Below are 27,182 nucleotides of genomic sequence, written 5' to 3'. Positions count from 1 at the left end.
TTTAGTCACTAATTTGCCAGCTTCCTCTTAGGAGAAAGGCTAAGCATATATTCTACATGATTAATTAGCGTAATTATATAGATACATGTCCCGACTAATACATTGTGAGTCATGGTTAATCCACGTTTATGACGCTAATCTCATGGTCTCATTAATTCACCAATCTACATTCATAAATACAAATCCCTAATATGGATACATACATAATGTAAATGAACAGCTATATATATTATCGTTGAAGCAATAGATGAATACTCACGTGATTTTCAGCCCATCTATCCAATGGGTGTGAACATCACCTATAAAATGAAATGCTCCGGAATAAAAAACCAATCGTTTTGCCACCAAACTGGAAAAGAGTTTCTGCACAGCTAAAGCTAAGCTAAAGGGAGCACCAGTCTGTTATTCATCGGTTGCTGGCATTAGAACGAGAAGAACGGCTGTGGCTGCTTTCAGAATTCTCTCTCTTCAACATGGCCTCCAGGTTCTGAAAGCATCTCAATGGTCTAGTTACCTGTTACGTGTTAAAGAGAGAAAAAGGAAACCTTTATAGACTTACAATTTACAGTTATAGTGCAGACCTGTGAAATGAAACGAAGAAACACCATTCAAGAGAATACACAGCTCCCAAGAGATGTCTCAGATGATTTAAGCCAATCAATAAAAATCACAAAAACTAGTGGTCGACATAAATGGAGGCTCTACAGTCTTGACTGCAAGATATTGAGCAAGTTCTTTGCAACTGCAATTTTATGGCCATTTAAGAAGGATAACACGGAAGAGAGCTTTCAATAATTGTTTTATCAACCAGACCATAGGTGAATAATTGTAAAGAAAAACTCTATTTTGTTGATAATGAAACAAGCATGGATTGCTCATTTCTACCATATCTAGATGGAAAGGAATGTTCAGATATATAAACAAAAATATTGGATGGCACAAAACTTAAATGTGCAGATCTTATCAAAAGATTACACAATTACAGAGGTTTTTCTCCTCAGCTGCTGAGTGTATGTGGTTTTAACAATGTGATCTAATCATTTCTTTTATCAAGATTATTAACTTAGCTGGTTAAGGCTGTATACAGGTGGGGTGGGGTTCAACCTTAGCTAGGCCGTGTATACGGTTGCCTAAATGTTTTGAGGAACAAAATAGGAAAAATATTTGCATCAGCCTACTATTCATCACACACTCAACACACTTAGTGTATTGAGGTTTAAAAAAAAAAAAAATTGAATGCATGGTGTGTGAAGTGTGTAGGCTGATGCATAGAATTACCCAACAAAATAATCTCCTCAATTCATTTTTTTAAAGGCTACTCCAATGGCATCTTAAATTAATTTAATATGCATAATGCAAAGACAATTATTTTGTGTGCATTAAGATCCTCTAGAGTTCTTAGGGTAAGCATGATCTATCAGGTGGTTTTCATTAAATCCCAACCATTGAGATCAAATTCATTGGCATGGATTTTTCCGCATCAACATTATAGATTCAAAATTCAAATTAAATGTCCTAAATATTAAAACAACATGTACATAGATTTTAAGGCGATAAGTGTCGATTTGACAAAATCCCTACGATTAAAATTTGAAAACAAAGGTCGGGATTCAGCGAAGTCCACCACGTACGTTACCCTAAGAACTCTGATGGATCTTGATCCATTTTGTTCAACCCACAAAACCCATCATTATTGAACATAATAATCTACCCAGACTATCAATGGTATCAACATGTAGAATACAGAGGTTATAGGGCATGCAAGAATATCCGCATGAGTGAAGGCAACTACTATAAACCAGCACCCACACTGGCAACCCCCCAGGAGCAGGGGGCACGCAGACACACAACACAGAGAGAGGAAGAAGAAGAAGAAGAAGAAGGAAAAGAAAGAAGAGATAAACCTTCCAACCCCTTCTATTACCAAGACTGTTATGAATAGACTCCAGCCTTGTTATTATTTGCCGAAATGTAGGTCTTTTAGCTGGATACTCACTCCAGCACTCCTCAATCAACCTGAAAAATAATCATCAGCTATATTTCTAGGACCTTACTCATGTACGTCTGCACACAATAATCACAGAGAGTTATCCATCATACTGCTACTTTGTTACCTTCTCACTAACCTTACGAAAGTGACTTGGATTACATTATTTTTTATTGCCAAATTATTCACATAATTCCATGCCCACATTTATCATCAAACAAATAAGACATCAGGATCCATACAGCACTTAACTGAAAATCACTAAGTTTTATAGATAGAAAATGCCACTCCTTAACTCCATGTGCACAGTAGGTTTATCAAACTCGGAAAGTTTGGAATAAATACATTTTTTTTCTAGATGAAATCAAATAACAAAAAATGTAGATGATAGGTTTATCAAACAATGAAAAAGAAAAAGAAATGTTATGCAAGTTATGCTATAAAGTAGCAGATACTTATGTAAGTATCATTAACAAATAAGAAAAACAAAATGCATCAAACATCGAAGGAACAGATAGGCCTTACTCTTTAAGTCCATGTGCATAGTGCTTTGTTGAAGCTCTAAAAGGTGGACGCTGTTTTGTAGCATATAATTTAGGGACTTCATTATCTTGCTTTGCAGAAAATGGTGGGTAGCCTTCAATCATCTAAAGTATAGGATATTGCAAATACCACAAATCAGGCCTGTTATAACCGAAACGAATTGCAGGAAAAGTATAAGATAGAACCACATAAAGACACATATCACACTTATCACTTAGAAGAAAAAGAAGTTTACAATAATTAAATTTTTAACTTGTCATATTTCAAATGAGGGTAAAAATACAGAGAGAATATGTAATGAGGGCAATTTTCATGATTTGCTTGTATCTCGCACTAGTGCTTAGTTGTTAGGCATTTTCGATTTATGCTCCATGTGTACTTGGGCTATGCCTTTTACTATCAATAAAATTTTACTTTTACTTATCAAAAAAATATAGAGAGAATATGTGATATCACCGAACCGGCTAATAAAAGGGAACAATGCCAGTTTCAGACAAAATATTATAGAATGGAGATCACCACCAAATGTTCCAAAGAAACAGAACTCAAGATCATATATTCCTTCTAGATCAGGGCATATATCATCTTCCACAATCATCTATTACTCAAGAATCATAGGAAGACCCATGAGAGGCAATAATTTCTATTTAAAATGCAGAATCATGAAGCAGTAGCAAATTTTGAAATGAACAAAAAGCTATTGCACAAAGATATTGTTAAGACAGAGAACTAATATAGAGAAATGCAGGTGTATTGATTCTCCAGTCATAGATTCTATTCCCTTTAGTTCCTAACTAAGGGGCAGTTCCCTTGAATAGATATTCTACATTGCACAAGGAGAATAAAGACTAAAGAAACAATAAGAAGAGCCAGTGTTATGAAGAAATAATAGAATGCCGTTACTAGTGAAGAAAGGAATAATTTAGTTGTTAATGCCCTCTTGTTTCCCTGGAGTGGGAATCTCATTTTCCAGATCTATGTCAAATGAGGTTGCCACAACTTTACTCAAATTCGTTTCCAATTCTTCTTGATTAAAAAGTGGACGTATTCATGATGCTAGAAATACTTCAAGTTTGAGAACATGTGGTTAAAGGCAGAAGGCTTTGTCAATAGGGTTAAATAGTGGTCGTCCTCATACCATTTTTAAGACACCCCAAGCTTCATGGTGGCTGTATACTTAAGGCCTTGTAATGGGATTTAAAGTTGTAGAAGGAGCAGACCTTCAGTATCAGCTGAAGTCTCTCACAGAAGAAATGAGAGATTCATGTGTTGAGGGAAGTCAAGGGCGTTTGGTTGAAAGAAGGTGACAGGTACACAAACTTTTGTATGGAATGGCTAATCTTTTTTTTTTTTATAAGTAAAAATATTGTATATATCAAAAGGAGAAACCAGGTACACTGAATGTATACAAGAAAACACCTTACCCAAAATGACCCAACAAGCCCCTAATGACCCAACAAGCCCATAAAAAAACTAACCCAAAGTACATCAGACCCGACCCCAATCCTTGTTTCCCGTAGAACTAAAACTCTACCCGAACACCAACCCCAACACCTTAATACCTTTCTTCACAATACCCTCCCTTTAGACTTCCCTCTAGTTGAACTACCACCCTTAGCATCGTAGTTGATTGTCGAAAAGAGACGCTGTAACTCCCTGCTTTTCTTGAAGCTTGATTTGGTTTCAAGTGTGCGGCTTGCCTCGATCGTAGTAATTAGTTCGTTAAATTTGTCTTCACATCCTCCATGTGAAATTCCCACGAACTGCTGATTCTCGTTAACTTTAGGCAGAATCCAATCCGCTATTGGAGGAAGAGAGACCAGGGGAGCCACAATGTCCCCATCAACCTGCACTCCCGACTTTAGCCAATCCTCTACACAAGGCACCAATTCCAAACCCATTGGTTCTCCAATAACTCCATTGGTTCTCTCCAATGGTACCGGGGTTCCCATTGAAGATTTTGGGGTGACAATAAGTCCCTTCACCTCTGGGATAATAGCGGATCCTACATCTCCTTCAGACCTCGGCAGTACACCTTTTTCCTTCAACTCCGAAGGAGTCATAGTTTCTTCCGGGACCAAGGGTGAATGACATTCCATTATTGATGTCTCTATGCCAATACCCGATGTAGACCCCAGTATGGAATGGCTAATCTGAATCAGAGTAACATTTCAATTAAGAATGAGACGGTGGGCCAAGGTATGTTCTCCAATTAGAAGGTGGGTTGAGAGTTCAGAAGACACTCCTGTTTTATTGTGCACTCTTGGGGAAATGGCTTTAGTTCTGTTAGAATGAGAGAGACCCCTAATGAAGAGCTTGGTTGATTCAAAATACGGATGTTCATGGGGGTGGGGATGTGTTTAATCGAAGTACAAGGGTCTCATGAGATGGGATTATGGAAGAACACGAAATGGCTAGGAAAAGTTTCTTAACTATGCTTGATTGGATGTGGGAAACAGATCCAATATTAGCTACGGCAAGATTTGTGGTGTGGAGGTAGGGCTCACAAAGAAAATTTCCCAAATATGTACAGTGCTACTTTCTTTTTACTTGTAAAGAAAAATATGTATGGTGCTACTCGTGCAAAAGAAGCTTCTAAGGCGGACCATTTAGAGATATCTAGTGACTTACCCCTTGTGGAATGTAAGCATTATCAAAACCACACTTGTTTGGGAGGTAGATGCCTTTATTAGCATTCTTTAATCTATCGTATTCCACTATATTCAAGCGAGGTGATGACAAGCTTTTTTAGACCCCTGTTTAGATAGGGTTATGCAATATCTATTCTTTCTAAAATATCCTTTTATATATATATATATATATAGGTTTTCTATAATATCTTATTCCCAATGATAACAATCATTTTGTGAAACCCAGCCTAGAGCCCAAGTTTTGCTCAAGTGTGTGTGTGGTGAGCCAGCCTAGCCCATGTGAAGCCCATTAGGTTGGATTTTATGGTTAGTGGATGTGTGAGAGACGGGCCCAGCCCGTGTGACTGTGAACCCAGCCTGCATTTTGGGACTAGGGTTTTAACCCTAGTCTTGATCTCTTTCTTTCCCCAACTCCGCACAACTCTTCTCTCCCTCCCCCTTTGTTTTTTTTCGTTTCTCATCCCGCTAGTAGGCAGCGGCTATGCCACCACCCAAGGCCACCACCATGCTGACACCATGTGTCAGCGTTGTTCCATCCCCTCTGCCACCATCAGACCGCCGCCCGCAACCCCCTATCGAGAGCTGAGTTCATCACACGCTGTGCATGGCTTCTTTCTGCCATGTGCGCACCGTCAGTCATGCCTATCACACACACACACACACATTTCTGGACACCGCGAACCCCTCCTTTGTGGTTTGTGCACCGCCACCACCACCCTTCACCGCACCCTATATTTTCATTAGATCTGCCACCCACTACATTCCCAACTGTAGAGTCCCACGTGCTGCCCGGATCTGTCATTTTCCACCGTGCGCCGCCACTGCTACCACCGTGCTCTGCCACACTCGGCACTACCATAGTAAGCTGTGTGCCACTGTTTTCGTATTAATTTTTAGGCATCGACAGTTTTAACTAACTGTTTTTCATCTTGCAGCAACACGCACTCACACACGAGATACCTTAGACAGCACACTCAATCCTCCAAGATTGCCTTCCGTGGTGTAAGTAAAAACCTAGATTGACCCTTGGATTTCTAACACTAGAAAACTGTGTTCTATGCAGTTGTGGTTGGTTAAGTGGCCGAGGGCCCTGTGAAGTGTTGGCATATAATGTCGTGGTTGTTTTTGGATTGTTAGTCGAGGGCCAGATGGAGCATTGGGAATCGCCTGTAGTTGTGGAAAACTTGATTCTTTGAAACTGTGAAATCTGTGATGTTTGTTGTATTGTACTATTGCCATGTCATCCAATAACTGTCTGTCATGCATCTACATTTTTAATTGTTATTGCTTGTCGTGATATTAATATTGTGCTTTGTTCTATGGTTGTGCTGTGAAACCGGTAAAACGGTGGTTTTTGTGTCAAATGATCAAAAGTATATATTCTGGGTGCGTGCGTATCACGATCCCAGGCCGAGATGAGGTATTATCTCGATGGAGCTCCTCTAGTCACTCGGGAGCATGTAAAACTGAGTGACGTCCCCTAGGCTATCACTAGGCGATAGCGGGCTCGGCCAAGATAGTAATGCTCTTGGCACGACTTCGTGGCCACTCTGCTGGCGGGGGCTAGAGGATATCTGGTTACGTTACACGTCGGCCGCAGAGCTGGACATCACTCGTTACGAAGTCACACGCACGATCGTTACCCGTGGTGTGATAAAGGGAGCCAGAATGTGCGGATAGTCCCTAGGGGAGACATTGGTGCACACCGTAATTTTAATAAATGTCACCTGTGTATGTAAACAAGATTTTTTGGCGTGTAGTGGCTCTAATTGAAGAAATTCTTGGGTAAAGGTTACAAAAACGGTATTTTGGATAATCTCTTATTATTGCTGCCCATGTATGTTGCATGCATCCCATGTTTGGAATTCTTGGTTGTTGACCTATGGTTTTATTTGCTGAGATTGCGAGATCTCATTGTGGTGTTTCCGCCTACGGTTCAGTAGACTTTGATGCAGAGGACGAGTTTGAGCATGATGGACCGACCCCACCTGAGGAGTGATGACTTGGGGTTTATTTCTATTGTAGTTGATGGACTTCTATTTTTTATTCTTATTTTGATCAGCTGGATGACTATAATAACTTTATGAAGGATTTCTTGTTGGGTTGTATTTTAATTTTCTGGTACGTAGTTATAGACTGCCTTATGATTCTCCGCTGCGTTTTTAAGTTACATGCTTCCACACACTTGCTTTCACGTTGCGCCTACGGTGTGTGATCCATGAGGTTAGCACCTCAGCGTCATGACTTCCTCCAAATCACAAGTTGGGGCACATTTCCTCCGAAAAGTATTTGGAAAACTAAGGTCCCTTCTAGATCTATGTTTTTTTGCTTGGACCGCGCCTCAAGGAAAGATTCTCACCATGAATCTAATAAATAGACGTATTGTTCTGATTGATTGATATTGCATGTGAGAGAAGTGAAGAATCAATTGAGCATATTTTACTTCGTTGCGCAATTGCTAACGCCTTGTGGAATGGCTTCTTCAATTGGGTTAGTTTGGCTTGGATCATGCCCATAAGAGAATTGACCTTTTTCACTTGGAGAGGGTTAGTCGGTGGCCCACAAATTGCAGTTGTGTGAAAGATGGATCCTACAAATCTCATATGCTGTATTTGAAGGGAAAGATGGTAGAAATTTTGAGGATCGCAGACGAATACCAAAGTAGCTCAAAACTTTCTTCTTCAACACTCTACCTCCGATCAACATCTATGATTCTATAGACTTCAATGTGCTTTGCCACTTACCTTACAAGATTTTCTGGTATCTTTTCTTCTCCAAGAAGTTAGGTGTTTCACTTGTATACTTTTTGTATATTAAGTTGCACCATTTGCACTTTTTAATCAAATTTGATTACTTCGCATGTATATGCTAAGTCATCCAAGACTCCTTGGTTTATGTGTATTTCTGATTTTTTTTTTTTTTTTTGATAGGTCATGTGTATTTCTGAATATTGAGAATAATATTCCAAATGATTGACAAATATTAAACAAGAAACAGGATTTATAAGTAGGTGTAGGTCTTAATGTGGAACAGCAAATTTTTAACAATATATTCAAGTTTTAGAAGTTTAAAACAAGCTTACCTCTTGCAGTATTAAAGCAAATGAGAATACATCAACTTTAGTATCATATTCTTCATTTCTGAAGACCTCTGGAGCCACATACCGGCCTGTCCATTTCAAATAACAAAGCTGAATGAGAAACTAAAACTCATCAGGTGTGAATGCTGTGGAGATATTGTATTTTTCTACAAAGGAAATCATAGCTATGCAAGATCTAAACTACATTGAGAACTGCAAATATTCTGACCAAAAAGACCACTCACCCGAAGTTTCTTGACAGGTAAAAGGCCTATCTTCTTTAACTGTCAGCAACTTGCTAACTCCAAAATCGGCAACTTTTAGGAGCCCAGAATCATCCCGCAATATATTTCTGAAATCTTACTCGTAAGCAATGTAAAAAAATGCCAGAGTTTCAGCTAATTTTGTCGGAGGATTTTCAATTAGAAAAATAATGCTAATCTTGGAGTGTGCATAACAAAATTCAGGTAAGAGAGTTCAAGTTAAAGAAAACTAACGAAGGCTCAAGATCACGATGAATTATCGGGGCTGGCTTATTCTCATGCAAATAATTCATTCCCCTGAAAAGTTTCCAAAGACAATGTGACTGTAAAATATACAAAACGAGAAAGAAAGAAAAAAACTTTAGTTTTCCTTGTTTTCACATCAAGAAGAAAATAACCAGCAGAAAATATAATTGATCAACATGTATCAACCTTATGGATACAATAATTGATTAAAAGTATGCAATCGACATTCCCACCTTCAAACCTCACGAAAGGCTTAACTTAAGTGTAGTATAATTTTCTGTTAAAAATAAACTTTTTTCTTTTCAAAAATCAAATGATTCTATCAAAGTTTCAATCTTGATACAAAAATTGAATTTCTGAGAACCATATGTCAGATGCCAAAATGAATTTTGGCTCAATTCTAAGTGCCTCTATGAAGGCAAAAAAAATTAGATAGTCAAGTCCGGACACTAAAACACTGACCACAAGAAATTGATAAGGCGGCATAAATTATTAGAATCTAAAATAAATACTTCCACTCTTTTGTTGAAAAATAATCCAGCAAAAAAGCTCAATCTATCAGCATATTTCTCTACTTCATTCAGTTCTCTAAGAATTTCTTCTTTTAGTTCTTTATCATCTTATTCTACATCATTTAGATCAAGATGTTAAGGTACAATTTTAAAAAAGGCATTGGTCTTCAGCTTTTCTCAGCCCAGCAAGTGCCGCAAGCCCCTATTTAACATCAAGTTAAACTAAAATTCAGAGCATAATTTCTCATAGTTATATACTATAAATTGTAATTCTCGAATTAATACCTATCAAAAAAATTTCTGAAATTAAAATAGCTAACGTAATCATGAGTAACAATTCAGAACAAGCAAAATTATCATCATTATCACACTTCAATGAGCATAAGAAAAAAGTAAGAGACCTTGCAATATCAAGGGCAAATCTCACAGCTGTTGTTGGCTTTAGAGACCCTTTTCTTCTCAAGAATGCGCAAAGATCTCCCTGCATCACAAATGGCAAATTAATTATAAAGGATTCATATAATCATTTTTTACTTCTATTCATATTTGTCAATTGGTTTCACCATTTCAAGGAGAATTCTAATTGTGCTGGTCTGTATGTTCTATAGATTTATCAGTGCAATTTGGATTTACAAAAAAATTAAATATAAGATTCATTGCATGTTAAAAATGGTTGGGGCCCTACCAGTATTTGTAAAACACATCTTTTGGAGTTTATTCTATACATATGTTAGAAACAAATCAAAATTCGAGAACTGATAGGAAACCAAGACAAACAGGCACACTGTGCAGCAGTAAGCAAAAATGCAATGCGCTTACCAGTTTCCACAGTGAAAATATTTAGGGTAGATCAAATAAACTAATGAAACCCAGGGAAAGTTTGAGAAATTCGTTAATTTTAGCCCATTATAGCAGGCCTTTATTTAAGATCGTGCAGTTTCAATAAAGGAGATATTCAATTACGAGAATAAACAACAGCTACTGAAATCTAAGAAAGCGAATCAGGCAGATAATCACCAAAATAGAGGAGTCTCTAGCCTGCTACTAACAAAGAAAATGGTCACAAATGAAAACTTCCTAACCGGTGCTTGATGTGTTAAGTTCTCATAATGCCCCCATATAGATTCAAGTCATTTACAAATACCCTATGTAGTCACCAAGCGGGCCAACCCCTTTGATAAATCACCTATGAATAAAGCTGTTTTATAATTCGTTTACACATTACTTATAAAAAAAAATAATAATAATTCCTTTAGACACTCCAATTTATGAAATTCTCTCCATGTTGTAGACCACCACTGCCAACCTTCTAAAACCACTTCCCAAGCAATGCACTTTTCATAAGGGCAGGTAGAGAACAAATTTGGATGATGTACAAGACAACTCATTCCTTTGTCTCTCTGATAGAGACACACACGCATCACTACAGGTGGTACAATTTCTAGTCACAAAAAATTTTCAAAATATAAGAACATTCAAAATATGTCCCGTGTACTTGGCTTCGCCTATTTTAATAAAATTCTTATTTACTGATAAAAAAAAAATTAAGAACATTCAGTGTATGCGAACTAAGGTTTACAAGGGTATACAATCCACGAAACAGCCAGTAATTGGAAAGTGCAAAGACAACTCCATATCTGACAACGGACCAAGGAATAGACAAACCTTGGGCAGATATTCTGTGACAATCATCATCGGACTAGTTTGAGTCACAGCACCCAGAAATTGGACTACATTTGGATGCCGTATCTTTTGAAGCAATGCAAGCTCATCCCTGAAGGCTCTCCTGTGAGTGAAAAACCAACCGCTTTAAAGGACATAAAAATATGGGAAAGAATGAAAAGAAAATTATTTCCAATCCATGAGCAACCCACACTTTATCCTCATCAGGAATCACTTCCTCCCCAAGCCTTTTCACAGCAACTTTTATCCCACGCCACAATGCTATTCGGAAGGTTCCCTGATTTTTTTTAGATACCATATGGTCAAATTCAACACAAAAGGAAGGCAATCACAGACAAAATAAGACCCTAAGATCCAATAGAATAATCAATCAAACACAACAATTGCATTTATTTTTTTGAGGGGGGGATGGGGAACCCCACTAAGGCATGCCATTCAGACCCACCCATAAGAAGTAAATCCATTCATGATCCAACATGCCAGAACAATGTACCAGGTAATCCAAAGTGACACGTAGCGTGGAATCAAACCCAAGATGTTTCAGTCTAGAGCTCATCCCAAGCCCGCCCATTGACCACTAGGTTGCACCCTAACCACAGCATTTGTATCATCATCATTATAGTTGTTGCTGTTGTTGATAAGTAGTAAGAATTTGATTATAAGTGCAAATGGCACAAGCAAAGTACAAGAAAGTTGCCTAGCTAAAAGTTAAAAAAAAAAAAAAAAAAAAGAAGAAGAAGATACAAGAAAATCATGCAAACTAAACCCATTAAAATCCATGGAAGCTGCCAAAGGAGGAGAGTGTTCAGAAAGCAAGTCGTGATATCCTTCATCATCTGTTCACGGCCCTCAAAATTTCTATATTTGTTTTTGCTTAAATTTGTGAGGTATCACCAAATCCTCTCCATAAGTTAAAAAGATCCACTATAGTAACACCCCGAATATTTAAAGGGGTAACTTTGTAATTCTATAGAAATATAAGTTCAACTTGGTCATTTTACATAATTGGGAAAAATAACAAAAAGAGAAAAAAGGTGACCGACTAATATTGTTCGACACCCCACTTTCGATGAGAAAGTATGCCTCAAGCAAGTTATAAAAGGAAAACAAAATAAAAGAAAGAAAGGAAAAAGATGAAAGCATGTAGGAAGAGAGGACACGTCTCTCTTTCTCCACAACTCATGACACCACCTTTTCCTTCATTGAAGGGAAAAGGTGAGTGTAGGTAACGGATTCCTTAGCCCGCTGAAGAAGTAAAAAATGAGAGTAAGGAAGTTGACAGAGAGAGAGAGAGAGAGGGAAGGGGGGGAGAAGAAGAAGAAGAAGAAGAAGAAGAAGAAGAAGAAATAGGAAGAGAAGAGAAAATAAAGAAAAATTAAAGGGGAGTTTTCTAAGGGCAAGCTTTTAAGGTTAAGGATAACACCCCTGTCCCACATTGAAAATGTAAATAACTCATATAGAGTGGGTAGATCATAAAGACAGTAATTGGGGTTATAAAGGTAGTCACGTTTGTTAATTACCACATTGGCTAATTACTAGGTGATACTGGGCTTTATAAGTGATTCCAAGGAAGCTTCAAAACGACTAAGCATTTTTTGGGATTATACCATACCACAGATATGGCTAGCACTTTTCTTGAGTCTTTTTTTTTTCTTCTTTTGGTAAGTAAGAAAATTTATTGATCCTCATAATTAAACTTTCTTGAGTCATTAATATGGTATAAGTGTCACCTAATAAATAAATAAAAATAAGAGTCACCTAATAAGGTCAACCATGTGATATCAAAGCACTACATGACATGGTCTCACAATGACGCAGGAATTTAAGAGTGAGAGTTTGTAACACCCCAATCCTATATTGAGAATGTGGATAGGTTATAAAGATAGTCATGGATGTACTATAAAGGTCGTCACGGGTTGGAGTCCCAAATGAACTACTTATTAGGTGAAATTGGGCTTTATAAGTAATTCTAGGATGCCTTTATTTATAAGTAAATATTTTATTAATATTAATAGGTGTAGCCCAAGTACACTAGATGTATACAAGAGAAAACACCTAACTAGGAGGAAGAAATGGATATAAGGAAATCATGAAACACACTAAGAGGAAGTAATTCTAGGAAGCTTTAAATTGTACTTGGGCTATGCCTACTTTCTTTTTTTTTTATTGGCACCGGATGTCCAAAAACAAGTCCCAACTAATACCGAGGGAATGCCTACTTTCTCATTAATAAAGTTCTTAATTTACTAATAAAAAAAAATTCTAGGAAGCTTTAAATTGACTAGTCTTTTTGGAGTTATAATTTTTTTATTGGCACGGGTTGTCTGAGAACAAAGTCCCGACTATTTTGGAATAATAATGCAGATATGGCTAGCACTTTCCCTAGGTAGTTACATTACGGGCCAAGTAGACATTCACAAGCTTGGTAAAGCGATTAAAGTAAGTATTTTGATTAATCTAGTGATTTTATATAATGGCTGAGAAGTAAATTTGATGGATAAAAATGATTATGTACTTAGGTAAGTGAATTCTACATTAGTTTCTATTAACGTTACTCAAGATATTTTTGATACATAAATGTGTTTCTCAAGCCCATGAGAATTTGCAAATATTTTCCTAATGAAGTATATGTGAATCGTTTCTTAACAGAACTTGCAAAACATGATATTGTTAATTTATTGCATGATTTAGAGTTCAATGTTAATGTTATGATTTCTATGTAATATTTTATGAAAGGACAGCTTTAGTGCTGCCTACAATTAATTAATGTTATTGTTTGCATTCAAGTTACCATGAAAGAATTTCACGTGTTTATCTGCTCAAAGTTACAGTCACAATGTTATGATCACTGGAATGTGAGGACAGTACCACTTCTGGAGAGAGAGTTATAGTAATATACCTATAAATAAATATAGTTACATGATTAATTATAGTAAATTCAAATTGTACCTGAATTTTTTGGCCCACTTTTCTCTCCGTACACATGCGAAATACTACGTTTTTCATCGTTGGTGATTCGTTAATGGCGCAAGAATACTGAAGTGATTACTGTAAGTTTTCAAGATTATGATGGGTCAATATGTTGAAGTGGTGATTGAATCCAAATGTTTCATCTTGTCAAAACTTAGAGAGGGTGGTGTGCGAGTAACAGAGAGAAGATGGAAAACAGAGCATTCGGTGGAGCTAGGGTACTCTTCAATTCAGTGGCTTTTGAAGGTACTGGAGGAGTGCTTAAGCAAGGGGAAGAAGGAGGTTTATTCGGCAACACGGAATGGATTCTCCAGTATTATAGCACAACGATGTGTTAATAGGAAAGGGAGATTTATTGAAATATCAGAGTATAATCAGGGAGGGAGGAGAAATGTTATTTGTATTCCTGAGGGTGAAAACGGAGAGGGATGGAGGAAGATGAGGGAGATGCTGAGAGAGATAAGAATGGATGGCTCAAGAAGGGATGGTGTGCATGGAGGAGGGTGGCGGAGTCTCGGTAATGGGGCACTGAGACACAAAGAAAGGTCATATAAGGAGGCTTTGTCCGTGAATATCTTCCAACACCAGGGTGGTGAGAACTCGCGCGATGGCGGTGTGAACCTGCGCGATGGCGGTGTGAACCTGCGTACAGAAGGTGCGAGAGTTGCAGGAAGAGGACAACGGCCATGGCAGCAGGAAGGAATGTTGCATCCAACTTGTGCGTCGAGCCATGCTTTGTGTCAGGAGACGTGGGAAGTCAGAAGAAGATTGGCGGAAATGCAGGGACAGCTGCGTTCACTGCAGAGGGATGTGGATGTTATAGTGAAATTTGCCGGGTCATTTAAGGCTATGGAGGACACGGGGGTTTTAAAGGGGAAAGAGAAAGTTATGGATTACGGGCCGGGTTACACTCAAAACAAGGCCCAGCAGAAAACAAAAAAAGGAAAGGGCTGGGCTGTGTGGAGAAAGAAGAGTGCGCCGTCGAGGCCCAAAATCATTCTTAGCCCGCCCGTTTTCTCTCGGGCTGATGAGGCAGGGCCTTCTAGGCCTTCTGGACAGCAGATCGATGGGCCTGGACCGGCCCAACCCAGGAAACCAACAGGATTTGGGTCAGAACAACCCGTTTCGTCAGGATCGAGCCCTAGCCATCTTCCACCCGAGCTGAGCGTCCTCAGGTTCGTGCCGGATAGCCAACCGATGGCGCTGGGTCAGCCGACGATAACACAGACAGTGCCGATGGTGGCAGAGGACGTCGCCGATGAGGTGATGCCGGTGTTCTGCACGCAAAAGGCGCTGGTGGGTTTCGAGGATCGTTTATCTCCACCACACGTGGGACAGAATCCGCCGATGAAGGGAGGTGGGGTGTTCTCGACTCCGGTGGACCTACCTGTGAGACATTTGGAGGAGCTTGAGGTGGATGAGGAGGAGAATGATTCGGATGACTTGATGCACTCCGTGGAGGATGAACTTTTCATCCCCGAGGCTTGCGGTTTTGATGAGCTTTCGGTAGGAGGTGGTTTTCAGGATAATAAAGTAGGGAATCCAATCCCATTGAACTTTTATTTTCCAGACCAAGTCTCAGATTGGGTAATACACAAAGCAAAGGAAATTCAAAATGTGATAGGGATAGCTTGTGATGGGTATGAGGAGCAGTTCATAGCTTTGTTAACTGCTATGGAAGCTGGACACCGCCATAATAAGAAGGGGGAATCGAAGAAAAGCCGGGAATTGAAAAGATTGATGTGGTCGATGAATTCGGAAGGTGGTTCTAGTAGGAATAGAGCAAAAGGGAAGGGGCTGACTGTTTCCCAATGAAGCCCAAGATTGTTTCTTGGAATGTTCGGGGCCTCAATGTGGTAGAGAAACGTCTTCGGATTAGACATTTAATTCGTGAGTGGAAAGCCGACATTATGTGCCTACAAGAGACAAAACTGAAAATGATCAGCAGGAAGATTGTGAGGAGTTTATGGAGCAACATATATGTAGACTGGGTTTATTTGGCATCTTCAGGGGCATCAGGAGGTATTGTGGTAATGTGGGACAAGAGAGTGGTAGAGAAAGTGGAGGAATATATAGGGAGATATTTGATAGCTTGCGCATTTAAATGTGTATCAGATGGTTTTTCGTGGGCATTTGCAGGCGTGTATGGGCCTAATCAAGATTCAGACAGAAGCATGTTGTGGGATGAGCTTGTAGGGGTGTATAGTTGGTGGGAGCTCCCTTGGTGCATTGGAGGGGATTTCAATGTGGTTCGTTTTCAAAGTGAATGTTCTGGAAGTAGAAGATTGAGACCAGCTAGTTTGGAGTTCTCGGAATGTATTTTTGACTTGAATTTGATCGACCTTCCACTTGTTGGGGGTGTAGCAACTTGGTCAAATAATCAGTCTTGGTCCCGTTTGGACCGTTTCTTAATTTCACCTGAGCTGGAAAGTCATTTTCCTGATATCTGGCAAACACGTTTGGTACGCCTAGCTTCAGATCATTGGCCAATTTTGCTTGATTGTGGAGGTATTCGTAATGATAAAATGTATTTTAAGTTTGAGAATATGTGGTTGAAGTTTGAAGGTTTCGTGGATAGGGTCAAACAATGGTGAAGTTCGTATCATCTTGAAGGTACACCTAGCCACATTTTTGCAAGTAAATTGAAAGCGTTAAAAAGAGACCTAAAAGTGTGGAACCAACATACTTTCAGCAATGTAGAAGATAATAAAAATACCAAGTGGGAGGAAATATAGGAGTTAGAAAGATTACAAGAAGGGAGACCACTTACTGAGGAGGAACAAGTACATAAAACCATGCTGGCTGCAGATCTTGAGAGAATAATTCTACAAGAAGAGATATCGTGGCGCCAGAAATCAAGAGCCCTTTGGCTAAAGGAAAGGGATCGGAGCACAAAGTTCTTCCATAAAATTGCAAATTCTCATAGAAGAAATAATACCATTGAGATGCTGAAAATTGAGGGGGTCGAGTGTAGAGAAGAAGAGGCAATAAAAGACCACGTGGTAAATTTCTTTGGTGAGCTTCTTACTGAACAGGTGGGGTGGAGGCCTACTTTGAATGGATTGGTTTTTGGTACTATAGAATTGGAGGAAGTCGCAAGGATGGAAAGAGCTTTTGAAGAGGAAGAGGTCTATGATATAGTAAAGAAAATGGCAAAAGATAAGGCCCCCGGCCCTGATGGTTTCTCCATGGGTTTCTACCAAGAATGTTGGGAGGTGATAAAGGGGGATCTCATGAAGGTGTTTCAGGAGCTTTTCTCAGTAGGCAAATTTGAGAAAAGCCTCAACACCACTTTTCTTGCTCTAATCCCTAAAAAGGTAGGGGCTTCTGAAATTTTCGATTTTCGGCCTATTAGTCTAGTGAATGGTACGTACAAGATCATTGCTAAAGTACTCGCTAACCGTCTGAGTGGGGTATTGGGACAGATCGTTACTAAGCCCCAAAATGCCTTTGTGAAGGGTAGACAAATACTTGATGCCGCTCTAATTGCTAATGAATGTCTGGACAGTCGCGTGAAGGTGGGTAGCCCAGGGCTTATGTGCAAGCTAGATATGGAGAAGGCATATGATCATGTTAATTGGGATTTTCTTCTATATCTACTGGGTAGGTGTGGATTTGGAGAAAAATGGAGGTCATGGATCAGATGGTGTATTTCCACGGCAAGATTCTCTGTGTTAATCAAAGGCAGTCCAAAGGGTTTCTTCCCGAGCTCTCGTAGCTTGAGACAAGGGGATCCATTATCTCCATTACTCTTTGTTATTGTTATGGAGACACTAAGCAGGATGATTTCAGCCTTAGTGACTAATGGTTATATGTGTGGTTTTCAGATTGGATCACCGAGTAGGGGTACCACTACCATCTCACATTTACTGTTTGCAGATGATATGCTTATTATGTGTGATGCCGAGTTAGATCAATTGAGGGCTGTGAGGGCATTGTTGCTTTGTTTTGAAGCAGTGTCTGGTTTAAAAGTGAATTATGATAAATCTGAGTTGGTGCCTATTGGAGAAGTTCAAAATTTGAGAGTGTTGACTGGTACACTGGGTTGTAAGACAGGGTCTCTCCTTATGAACTATTTGGGATTACCATTGGGTTCAGCCTCGAGGGCGATTTCTATTTGGGATACTGTGATTGAAAAAGTAAAGAGAAGGTTGGCAGGTTGAAAGAGAATGTATCTGTCAAAAGGGGGCCAGATTACGCTTATTAAAAGTACGCTTTCTAATCTACCCACTTACTTCTTTTCCTTATTCCCTATACCGGCTAGTGTAGCGTGACGTCTTGAGAAGATACAAAGAGACTTTCTATGGGGGGTCTAGGTGAAGAGTTCAAATTCCATTTAGTCAAGTGGGAAATTGTGTGCCATCCTATCTCCAATGGTGGTTTGGGTATTAGAAATTTGAGGATGTTCAATCGGGCACTACTTGGCAAATGGTTGTGGCGGTATATCAAGGAACCGGATCAGGATGCCTTATGGAAGATTGTGATTGAGAACAAATACGGTGGTCTTGAGGGGGGTTGGTGTGCTAGAGATGTTCGAGGGGCCGCTGGTAAGGGACTATGGAAACACATTAGAAGAGGATGGGTGGTTTTCCATCAACATACAAGATTGCAATTGGGTACAGGTTCAAAGATCAGATTCTGGAAGGATGTTTGGTGTACCGATAGTACTCTACAAGACAGGTTTCCTACACTTTTCGTGATTGCAAATGCTAAAGATGCCATAGAGGCGGAGGTAATGGAAGTTGTAGGTAGAAACATCCAATGGAATATCAATTTCTTTCGGGCAGCACATGACTGGGAGATGGGGAGTTTTGTAGATTTTTATAGTCTTTTATACTCTTGTCGCCCAAATACCCAGCATACAGATGATTTGTGGTGGAGTCCAACAAGGAAAAGGGTCTTCACTATTAGCTTCTTTTACAAGGTACTCACACAAGTTCCTGACAGACAATTTCCATGAAGAAAGCTTTGGCGCAATAAGGCTCCTCTCAAAGCTTCTTTCTTTGTGTGGACAGCGGCTCTGGAGAAGATTCTTACTACGGATAATCTAAGAAAAAGAAACGTAATTATAGTAGACTGGTGTTGTATGTGTAAAAAAGGGGATGAATCGGTGGATCATTTACTTTTACATTGCGAAGTAGCCAAGACTATTTGGGATGAGGTGTTTAACAAAATAGATCTAGCGTGGGTTATGCCAGAAACTGTGATGGATGCTTTAGCCTGTTGGACCTCAATTCGAGGTATGAGACAGATTAAAGCGGTTTGGAAGATGATTCTAAACTATATTATGTGGTGCTTATTGCAGGAGCGCAATGAGAGGATTTTTGAAGACAAAGAGAGATCAATAGCGGAGCTAAAAATGTTATTTTTTAGGACCCTATGTACTTGGGCTAATGCTGTGGTCTTCAATGGCATAGAATTTCATGAGTTTTTAGTTTCTAATGCTCCCACCTAATTAGGATGGGAGCATTAGAACTTTTGTTTGTAATTGACACTTGTTTGGATGAATATACTTATTTTACTTATAAAAAAACAAATTAATTATAGTAATATTTTCCTTGGCCAAAGAGAAAGTTAGACAAATGCAAAATTACAAATGAGTATGGTACCGCTTCTGGAGAACATAGAGGTGAGTGCAACCAAATTGAAGGATATTGAGAAAGTATAATCCTTGCAAAGGTGTGGATTTCCTATCCAAGTGCACAATTGGTACACCGAGACTTAATAGGCAGAATGTTCATTCACAGAATGGCCTAGTTCGGTTGGCCCTGGCTACGTAAGAAATGGAACAACCCTATATAGTTTTTTTTTTTATAAGTAAAATAAGACTTTATTAAATCACCAAAGTAACACGATACAAAGAAAATGCCCTGTTTATGTAGGCATGTTGGAAACTAGAAATTCATGAAGATCCATGCCATTTAAGTCTACAGCAATGGCCCAAGTGCAAAGAGTTCTAAAAAATAACAATTTTAGCTCCTCCACAGATCTCTCTTTGTCTTCAAAAGTCCTCTCATTTCGTTCCTGCCATAGACACCACATAATACAGATAGAGATCATTTTCCACACTGCTTTAATCTGTCTCACCTCACGGATAGAATTCCAGCAAGCCAATACATCCAAAACTGTTTCCGGCATCACCCACGCCATATCCATTCTTTTAAACACCTCGTCCCAAATAGACTTAGCTATCTCACAGTGTAAAAGTAAATGATTTACCGACTCACCCCCGCTTTTACACATACAACACCAATCTGCAATAATTATCCTCTTCTTTCTTAGATTATCCATAGTGAGGATCTTACCTAAAGACGCTGTCCACACAAAGAAAGAGGCTTTGGGAGGAGCCTTATGACGCCAAAGCTTTCTCCAAAGAAACTGTATCTCTAGCTCTTGTGTGAGAACCTTATAGAAAGAGCGAGCTGAGAATACCCCTTTCCCTGCAGGATGCCACCACAACTCATCTTCCTGCTGAATGTTCAATCGAACAGCATATAAGAGGCTATAAAATTCTACAAAACTTTCCATCTCCCAATCCTGTGCCGCCCGGTTGAAATTGATGTTCCAGTGAATGTTTCTACCTGAGACTGAGACTTCCATAACCTCCGCCACTGTCGCATCTTTGTTACTTGCAATCAAGAAAAGAGACGGAAACAGATCTAGTAGAACACTGGTACTACACCATGCATCCTTCCAAAATCTGATCTTGACACCTGTCCCCAAGTGCAATCTAGTGTATAGCTGGAAAACCTCCCATCCTCTTTTAATGTATTTCCATAACCCTTACCCGTTGTTCTTCTAACTTCTCTGGTACACCACCCCTCCCATAGATCACCATATTTGCTTTCAATCACAGTCTTCCATAAGGCCTCTGGTTCCTTGGTATATCTCCACAACCATTTGCCTAGTAAAGCCCGATTAAAAACTCTCAAATTTCTTACACCCAAACCGCCATTGGAGATAGGCCGACATACCATCTCCCACTTAACTAAGTGGAATTTAAACTCATCTCCCAAACCCCCCCACAGAAAGTCTCTCTGTAACTTCTCAAGTCTACCCGCCACACTTGCCGGTAAAGGGAATAAGGATAAAAAGTAGGTGGGAAGGTTGGAAAGTGTACTTTTGATTAAAGTAGTCCGACCCCCTTTCGACAAATACATTCTCTTCCACCCTGCTAATATCCTTTCTACTTTTTCAATCACTGTATCCCATATCATACAAGACTTCGGTGCTATACCCAACGGCAATCCCAGGTAAGTCATAGGTAAAGACGCAATTTTACACCCCAGAATGCCCGTCAGATCCCTTATATCTTGAACTTCTCCAATCGGTACCAACTCAGATTTATCATAATTCACTTTCAAGCCAGATACTACTTCAAAACACAGCAGCAATGCCTTCACAGCCCTCAACTGAGCGTGATCAGCCTCACACATGATAAGCGTATCATCTACAAACAACAGGTGAGAAACAGTTGTAATACCCCTACTCGGTGATCCAATCTGGAAACCACTGATGGAACCATTAGTCACTAAGGCTGAGATCATCCTACTCAATGCCTCCATAACAATGACAAAAAGTAAAGGAAATAACGGATCCCCTTGTCTCAAGCCACGAAAGCTTGGGAAGAAACCATTTGGGCTACCATAATCAACACCGAGAACCGTACCGTAGAAATACACCATCTGATCCATGACCTCCATCTCTCACCAAACCCACACCTACCCAGTAAATAAAGAAGGAAATCCCAATTAACATGATCGTACGCCTTTTCAATATCTAATTTGCACATAATCCCTACTTTGCCCATCTTCAATCTACTGTCGAAGCATTCATTAGCAATAAGAGCCACATCAAGGATATGTCTACCCTTAACAAAAGCATTCTATGGTTTGGAAACAATCTTCCCCAATATCCCACTTAATTGATTTGCAAGCACTTTTGCAATGATCTTATAAGCACCATTCACTAAACTTATAGGCCGAAAATCTGTAATCTCAATGGCCCCTACCTTTTTAGGGATTAGTGCAAGAAAAGTAGTTTTAAGACTTTTCTCAAATTTTCCTAACAAGAAAAACTCTTGAAATACCTTCAAAAGATCCGCTTTAATCACCTCCCAACACTCTTAGAAAAAACCCATAGAGAAACCATCCGGTCCGGGAGCCTTATCTTTTGCCATCTTTCTTACCACTTCAAATACCTCTTCCTCTTCAAAAGCCCTCTCCAATCTGGTAACATCCCCTGGTTCAATAGTGTCAAAAGCCAAACCATCTAAAGTAGGCCTCCAACCCACCTCTTCCGTGAGAAGCTTTTTAAAGAAAACAACCACATGGTCTTGGATAACCTCTTCTTCTCTATTCTCAACCCCTTCAATTCTCAGCACTTCAATGTTATTATTTCTTCTATGTGAGTTTGCAATTCTATGGAAAACTTCGTACTCCGGTCCCCTTCCTTCAACCAAAGAGCTCTTGATTTTTGGCGCCATGAGATTTCTTCCTGTAAGATTAACCTCTCAAGATCAGCAACCAACAAAACTTTTTGTGCTTGTTCCTCTTCATTTAGTGGCCTCCCTTCTTGTAGCCTTTCAAAATACTGAATTTCCATCAACTTGGAATTTTTGTTCTCCTCTACATTTCCAAAAGCTTGTTTATTCCACTCCTTTAGATCCCTTTTTAAGACTTTCAGTTTGTTTGCAAAAATGAAACTGGATGTACCTTCAAATTGGTACGAAGTCCACCATCTTCTAACCCTTTCCACAAAACCTTCGGACTTCAACCATATATTTTCAAACTTAAAATACATTATATTGTTACGAACACCTCCACAATCCAGTAGAATAGGCCAATGATCCGAAGTTATACGACTCAAACGCTTTTGCCATACATCCGGAAAATGGCTTTCAAACTCAGGAGAAATCAGAAAACGATCCAAGCAGGACCCCGTCTGATTATTTGATCAAGTAGCTGGACCCCCTGCTAATGGAAGATCTAACAAGTTTAAATCAAAGATAAACTCTGAGAACTCCAGGCTTGCTGGTCTCAATCTTCTACTTCCCAGGCTTTCACTCTGGAAGCGCACCACATTGAAATCCCCCCCAATACACCAAGAGAGGTCCCACCAACTTTGTACCCCTGCAAGTTCATCCCATAATATACTTCTATTGACATCTAAGTTAGGCCCATACATTGCTGCAAATGCCCACAAGAAATCATCTGATACACTTTTAAAAGAACAAGCTACCATATATCTCCCTATGTACTCCTTCACTTTCTCTACTACCCGTCTATCCCACATTTCCACAACTCCTCCCGAAGCCCCTGAAGAGGCCAAATATACCCAATCCACATAAATATTACTCCACAAACTCCGAATAATCCTCCTACTAATCAACTTCAGCTTTGTCTCTTGTAAACATACTATGTCCGCTTTCCATTCACGAAGTAGACGACGAATCCGAAGACGCTTCTCTACCTCGTTTAGACCCCGGACATTCCAAGATAAAATCTTAGGTTTCATTGGAGAACATTCAGCCCCTTCCCATTTGCCTTATTCCTGCTAGAATTTGCTTCCGAGTTCATCGACCACATCGATCTTTTTAATTCCCGACTCTTCTTTGTGCTCCCCCTCTTTTCTTGATGATGGCCAGCTTCCATAGCAGTTAACAAGGCTATAAACTGCTCCTCATACCCAACACACTCAATTCCCACAACATGTTGAATTTCTTTAGCTTTATGTATAACCCAATCTGATACTTGATCTGGAAAATAATAATTTAATGGGGAAAGATTCCCCATCTTATTATTCTGGTTCTGAAATTCACTTCCCATAGAAAAATCCTCCAAACCACAGGGGATGAAAAGTTCATCTTCCACAGAATGCATGAAGTCATCCGAGTCTTCTTCAACCTCAGCCAACTCGAGGTCCTCTACTGGTCTCCCCGACCCTGCCGCCGAAGGAACCCTAGCTTCTACGCCTAACAAGGGCTGTTGAGCACAAGACTCTGGCGAGACCACACCGGCGACCCCCACTACCTCCATCGGCGCTGTCTGTAGCCCCTCAACCTCTATCGGCGCCGTCTGTATGCTGTCCGTCACGAACCCGAGCCCGTGAAGCTCGGTGGAATGTATCGGGCTAGAACTCGGTTTCGCGAGTTCTGTTGGCCCGGATCCAGACCCGTCTAATTGGGTCCTGGATAGCGACCCGCCTGATTGCGCCTTAGGATGTAATCCGAAACCATGGGCCTTAACTTGAGACGGCCCAGCCCCAAAATGATCTTGTGATTTAGCCCGGCGCCATACGTTCCATCCTTTGTTGTATTTGCCCTTCAGTTGAGCCTTTTTCCGAGTAAAACTCAGCCCATCATCCTTCAACTTCTGCTCCCTCCCTTTCCTTTAATGAACCGACAAATGCTACGATAGTAGCCATATCCTTCTGCAATGCGCGCAGCTGCCCCTGCATTTCCAACAACTTCCTTTGCATTTCCCATGACTGACACTCGACAGAGGCCCTGCCATGGGCATGGTTCACCGTACCCTCAAGTTGCCAACGTCCCTTACCTCTGTCCAAAGCCTTCGCACCAGCCACCTTTTCCTTCGCAGCTCTCGGTATCGACGTCGCAAGGACCTCCTTATACGATCGCTCATAGTGTTTCAGTTTCCCTCTTCCATCACTCGGTTTGGCTCCTCCATGCAGACCACCTTCCTTTGTTTTTTCTTTCCCTTGCTCTACCAAAGCCTCCCTCATCTTCCTCCATCCCCAACCATTCTCACCTTCTGGAATACATAGCATATTCCTTCTTCCCCCCTGACTATACTCTGATATTTCAACGTATCTTCCTTTCCTATTTTCACAACGTTGAGCAATAAAACTACAATACCCATCACGTGTAATTCTCAAACCACCACCTCCACATAATGCTATAGTGAAGCACTTAGACTCAATAACTAGTTCTATAAAACGACCCATCTAACTATCACCAATCAATACCCACGTTGGTAAGATAATATACTCCACCACCAAAGTATTAGAATGAACAACCCTATATAGTTAGGGATAGTAATACAAAAACTAGGCCATATATAATGATACGCATGACAAGAGGATTTCTTATAAAAAAAAAAAAAACGTATGACAAGAGGAGTTTATAATTAATCATGTAACTATATTTATTTGGCCAAAGATAGGAATTTTAATAATGAGTATAATTTTATTATTTTTATAAAGATATGAAAACACCGAGAAAGCATAGAAATGTGAACAAACAATAATATACTGAAATTAATGAAGCCTTAAGCAAACTGACTCAAACCATTCAAGCCCCCAAGTAATTTCAATAGCTTTTCCTACGCTAAAATTATGTTAATGAAACTACTCAAATAAACGACAATAGCAACACTTTCACCACATGCGGCCCAAGCAGCAGATAACCGAATATTATAGACGCAAAAACATAATTACGGACACAACTTTACCTTAGTTATTTCTACGCTATTGGTGAAATCAAGTTCCTTATGATCAATTTCGTATTCCGGGACTTCACCGGCATGTTTAACGTGCATTGGGGCCATCTGACGAGTAATGAAGAAAAAAAAGAATCACAACCACCAATCAGAAACAGAGATAACTTGTTTAAAAATAAAAAATAAACAGAGATAACTAACACGCCTTGAAAATTATTTTTTTTTAAAAAAAAACTTCCATTATTTCCTAAAAATGTAATCCTGACGAAGCAAGGACACAAACATACATACCAGACGCTTCGCACCACGGTTCTCCAAAAGGTTTATCACGTCGTGGTTCTTGTAATATATAGCATCTGCAAGAGGCTGTGTTTTTTTTTTTTCCCCGGAAAGCGGCATTAGATTTAAAAGGAAAAAAAAAAAAAAAAAGGTAGGAAACAGGAACAGTGTTGTTACCGTGCTCCCCCAGCGATCTTTGACGTCTACCGCTGCCCCACGGTCGAGCAAGAGCGCAACGAGGTCAGTGAAGCCCTGGCAGGCCGAGACGTGGAGAGCTGTCCGATCGTCGATATCCTTGAAATTGACGTCGACGCCGGAGTCAAGAAGCTCCCGGATCCCTTCCAGGTCGCCGCCATTAGCCAGGTACATCAGCCTCACCCCAGGATCGATCCCCTCCGCACCGTCTTCGTTCTCGGTGACGGACCCCTCCTCCTTCGGGTGCCTGTCCGGCGCCAGCGACGACTGTCTCCCCAGTGTGAACCTCACGACCGGCTTGAACAGTTCCATCAACGAATTCACCGCAATATCGAATTGAAAACGCCTTTGATGAGAATTAGGTGCGGCAGGGAAGAGAGATTTTAGAGAGGTTTCCAATCCGAAGCTTTTTTCGAAAGTGCTGTGTGACGTTGGAAGTACCGAGAGGAAATGGTGACAGGTTGTGGCTTCACGCGCTTGCGAGAGCGTCCTTGAGGTTTTTAGCATAAGGCTGCGACGGCGCATGATAAGAACAGTTTGACTAACGTGCAACAGCAAGTAAACGGCCGCACCGACAGGCAGGGTCTTAAGCGAGTCCTTGAAGTTTATTCTCAGTAAATTTGTTACTCATCGTTTCCATTTTTCACACGCTATACATCATTTTTTTAAATTATTTTAAAATTTTTATTTTTTTTAAATTTATTAAATTCTTTTATTCATTATTCATATATCATATATTTAATAAAATTAAAAAATTAAAAAATATATAATATATAAAAATAATAAATAAAATTTTTCTATTCTCATACATATCAATCTTAATTATCTTATCAAATTATTATAATTTTTTTAAATTTTTATATAATATAATAAATAATTTAATTTTTTAAATATCAAAATAATAATATTATTATAAAATAATATTTTATTCAACTGTATTTTAATTCACCTCATCTCAATTCGTTATTCAAACTGTACTTTAATACAAATCAAAAGTACCAAACTCCTTTTATGACTATTTTTATAATTTTATTTTATTTTAAGTATAAGATATTTTTATAAAATTATTATATTTGTAATCTCAAATAAATATTTTATAGTTATTTTATAAAGTATATTTTAATAAAATTATAGAAGAGTGTAAAAGCTTTTAAAAGAATAAAAATAAAAAGGATGTAAAAAAAATTGTGTTTTTATCATTTATTTTATCTAAAATAATTAATCAAAAGTTAATTCTATCTATTTTAAACTTTTAGTTAATGAATTTTAAAATTTTGATGTTATTTAATTTTTTTATTCTTTTATAAAATAATGT

The 27,182-nt window shown here is 39.3% G+C and overlaps 1 protein-coding gene across 3 annotated transcripts; it reads right to left on the bottom strand.

Annotated features, from left to right (window-relative positions):
• LOC109015232 (integrin-linked protein kinase 1-like) lies at positions 1–26,345 on the bottom strand. 3 transcript variants are annotated; one of them, XM_018997730.2, is made up of 12 exons: positions 25,850–26,344; positions 25,685–25,759; positions 25,406–25,501; positions 11,156–11,241; positions 10,947–11,067; positions 9,683–9,762; positions 8,758–8,820; positions 8,506–8,612; positions 8,264–8,349; positions 2,513–2,634; positions 1,925–2,016; positions 1–514 (listed from the first exon to the last, which is right to left on the bottom strand). In XM_018997730.2, exons 1-12 carry the CDS (start codon positions 26,177–26,179, stop codon positions 507–509), a joined length of 1,266 nt encoding a protein of 421 aa, XP_018853275.1. In that variant the 5' UTR covers positions 26,180–26,344; the 3' UTR covers positions 1–506. The 3 variants fall into 3 exon arrangements, with proteins under 3 accessions (XP_018853275.1, XP_018853259.1, XP_018853279.1); XM_018997714.2 differs by having other exon boundaries at positions 1,905–2,016; positions 25,850–26,343; XM_018997734.2 differs by lacking the exons at positions 1–514; positions 1,925–2,016 and having other exon boundaries at positions 2,587–2,671; positions 25,850–26,345.
• Between the last annotated feature and the right edge of the window lie 837 nt (positions 26,346–27,182).

This window comes from Juglans regia, chromosome 4, assembly GCF_001411555.2.
Source record: "Juglans regia cultivar Chandler chromosome 4, Walnut 2.0, whole genome shotgun sequence".
Lineage (NCBI taxonomy): Eukaryota > Viridiplantae > Streptophyta > Magnoliopsida > Fagales > Juglandaceae > Juglans > Juglans regia.
Note: the sequence above shows the minus strand (reverse complement) of the source record. Positions and strands in the feature narration are given on the sequence as shown.

What these genes read in the sequence shown, in the direction of transcription:
- LOC109015232 (XM_018997714.2), bottom strand. Translation starts at nt 26,179, where the DNA reads ATGGAACTGTTCAAGCCGGTCGTGAGGTTCACACTGGGGAGACAGTCG. An exon ending in TACCTGTCAAGAAACTTCGG is followed by an intron (nt 8,350 to 8,505) that starts GTGAGTGGTCTT and finishes TGAAATGGACAG; the next exon opens with GCCGGTATGTGGCTCCAGAG. An exon ending in TTGCTTTAATACTGCAAGAG is followed by an intron (nt 2,635 to 8,263) that starts GTAAGCTTGTTT and finishes CCTATACTTTAG; the next exon opens with ATGATTGAAGGCTACCCACC.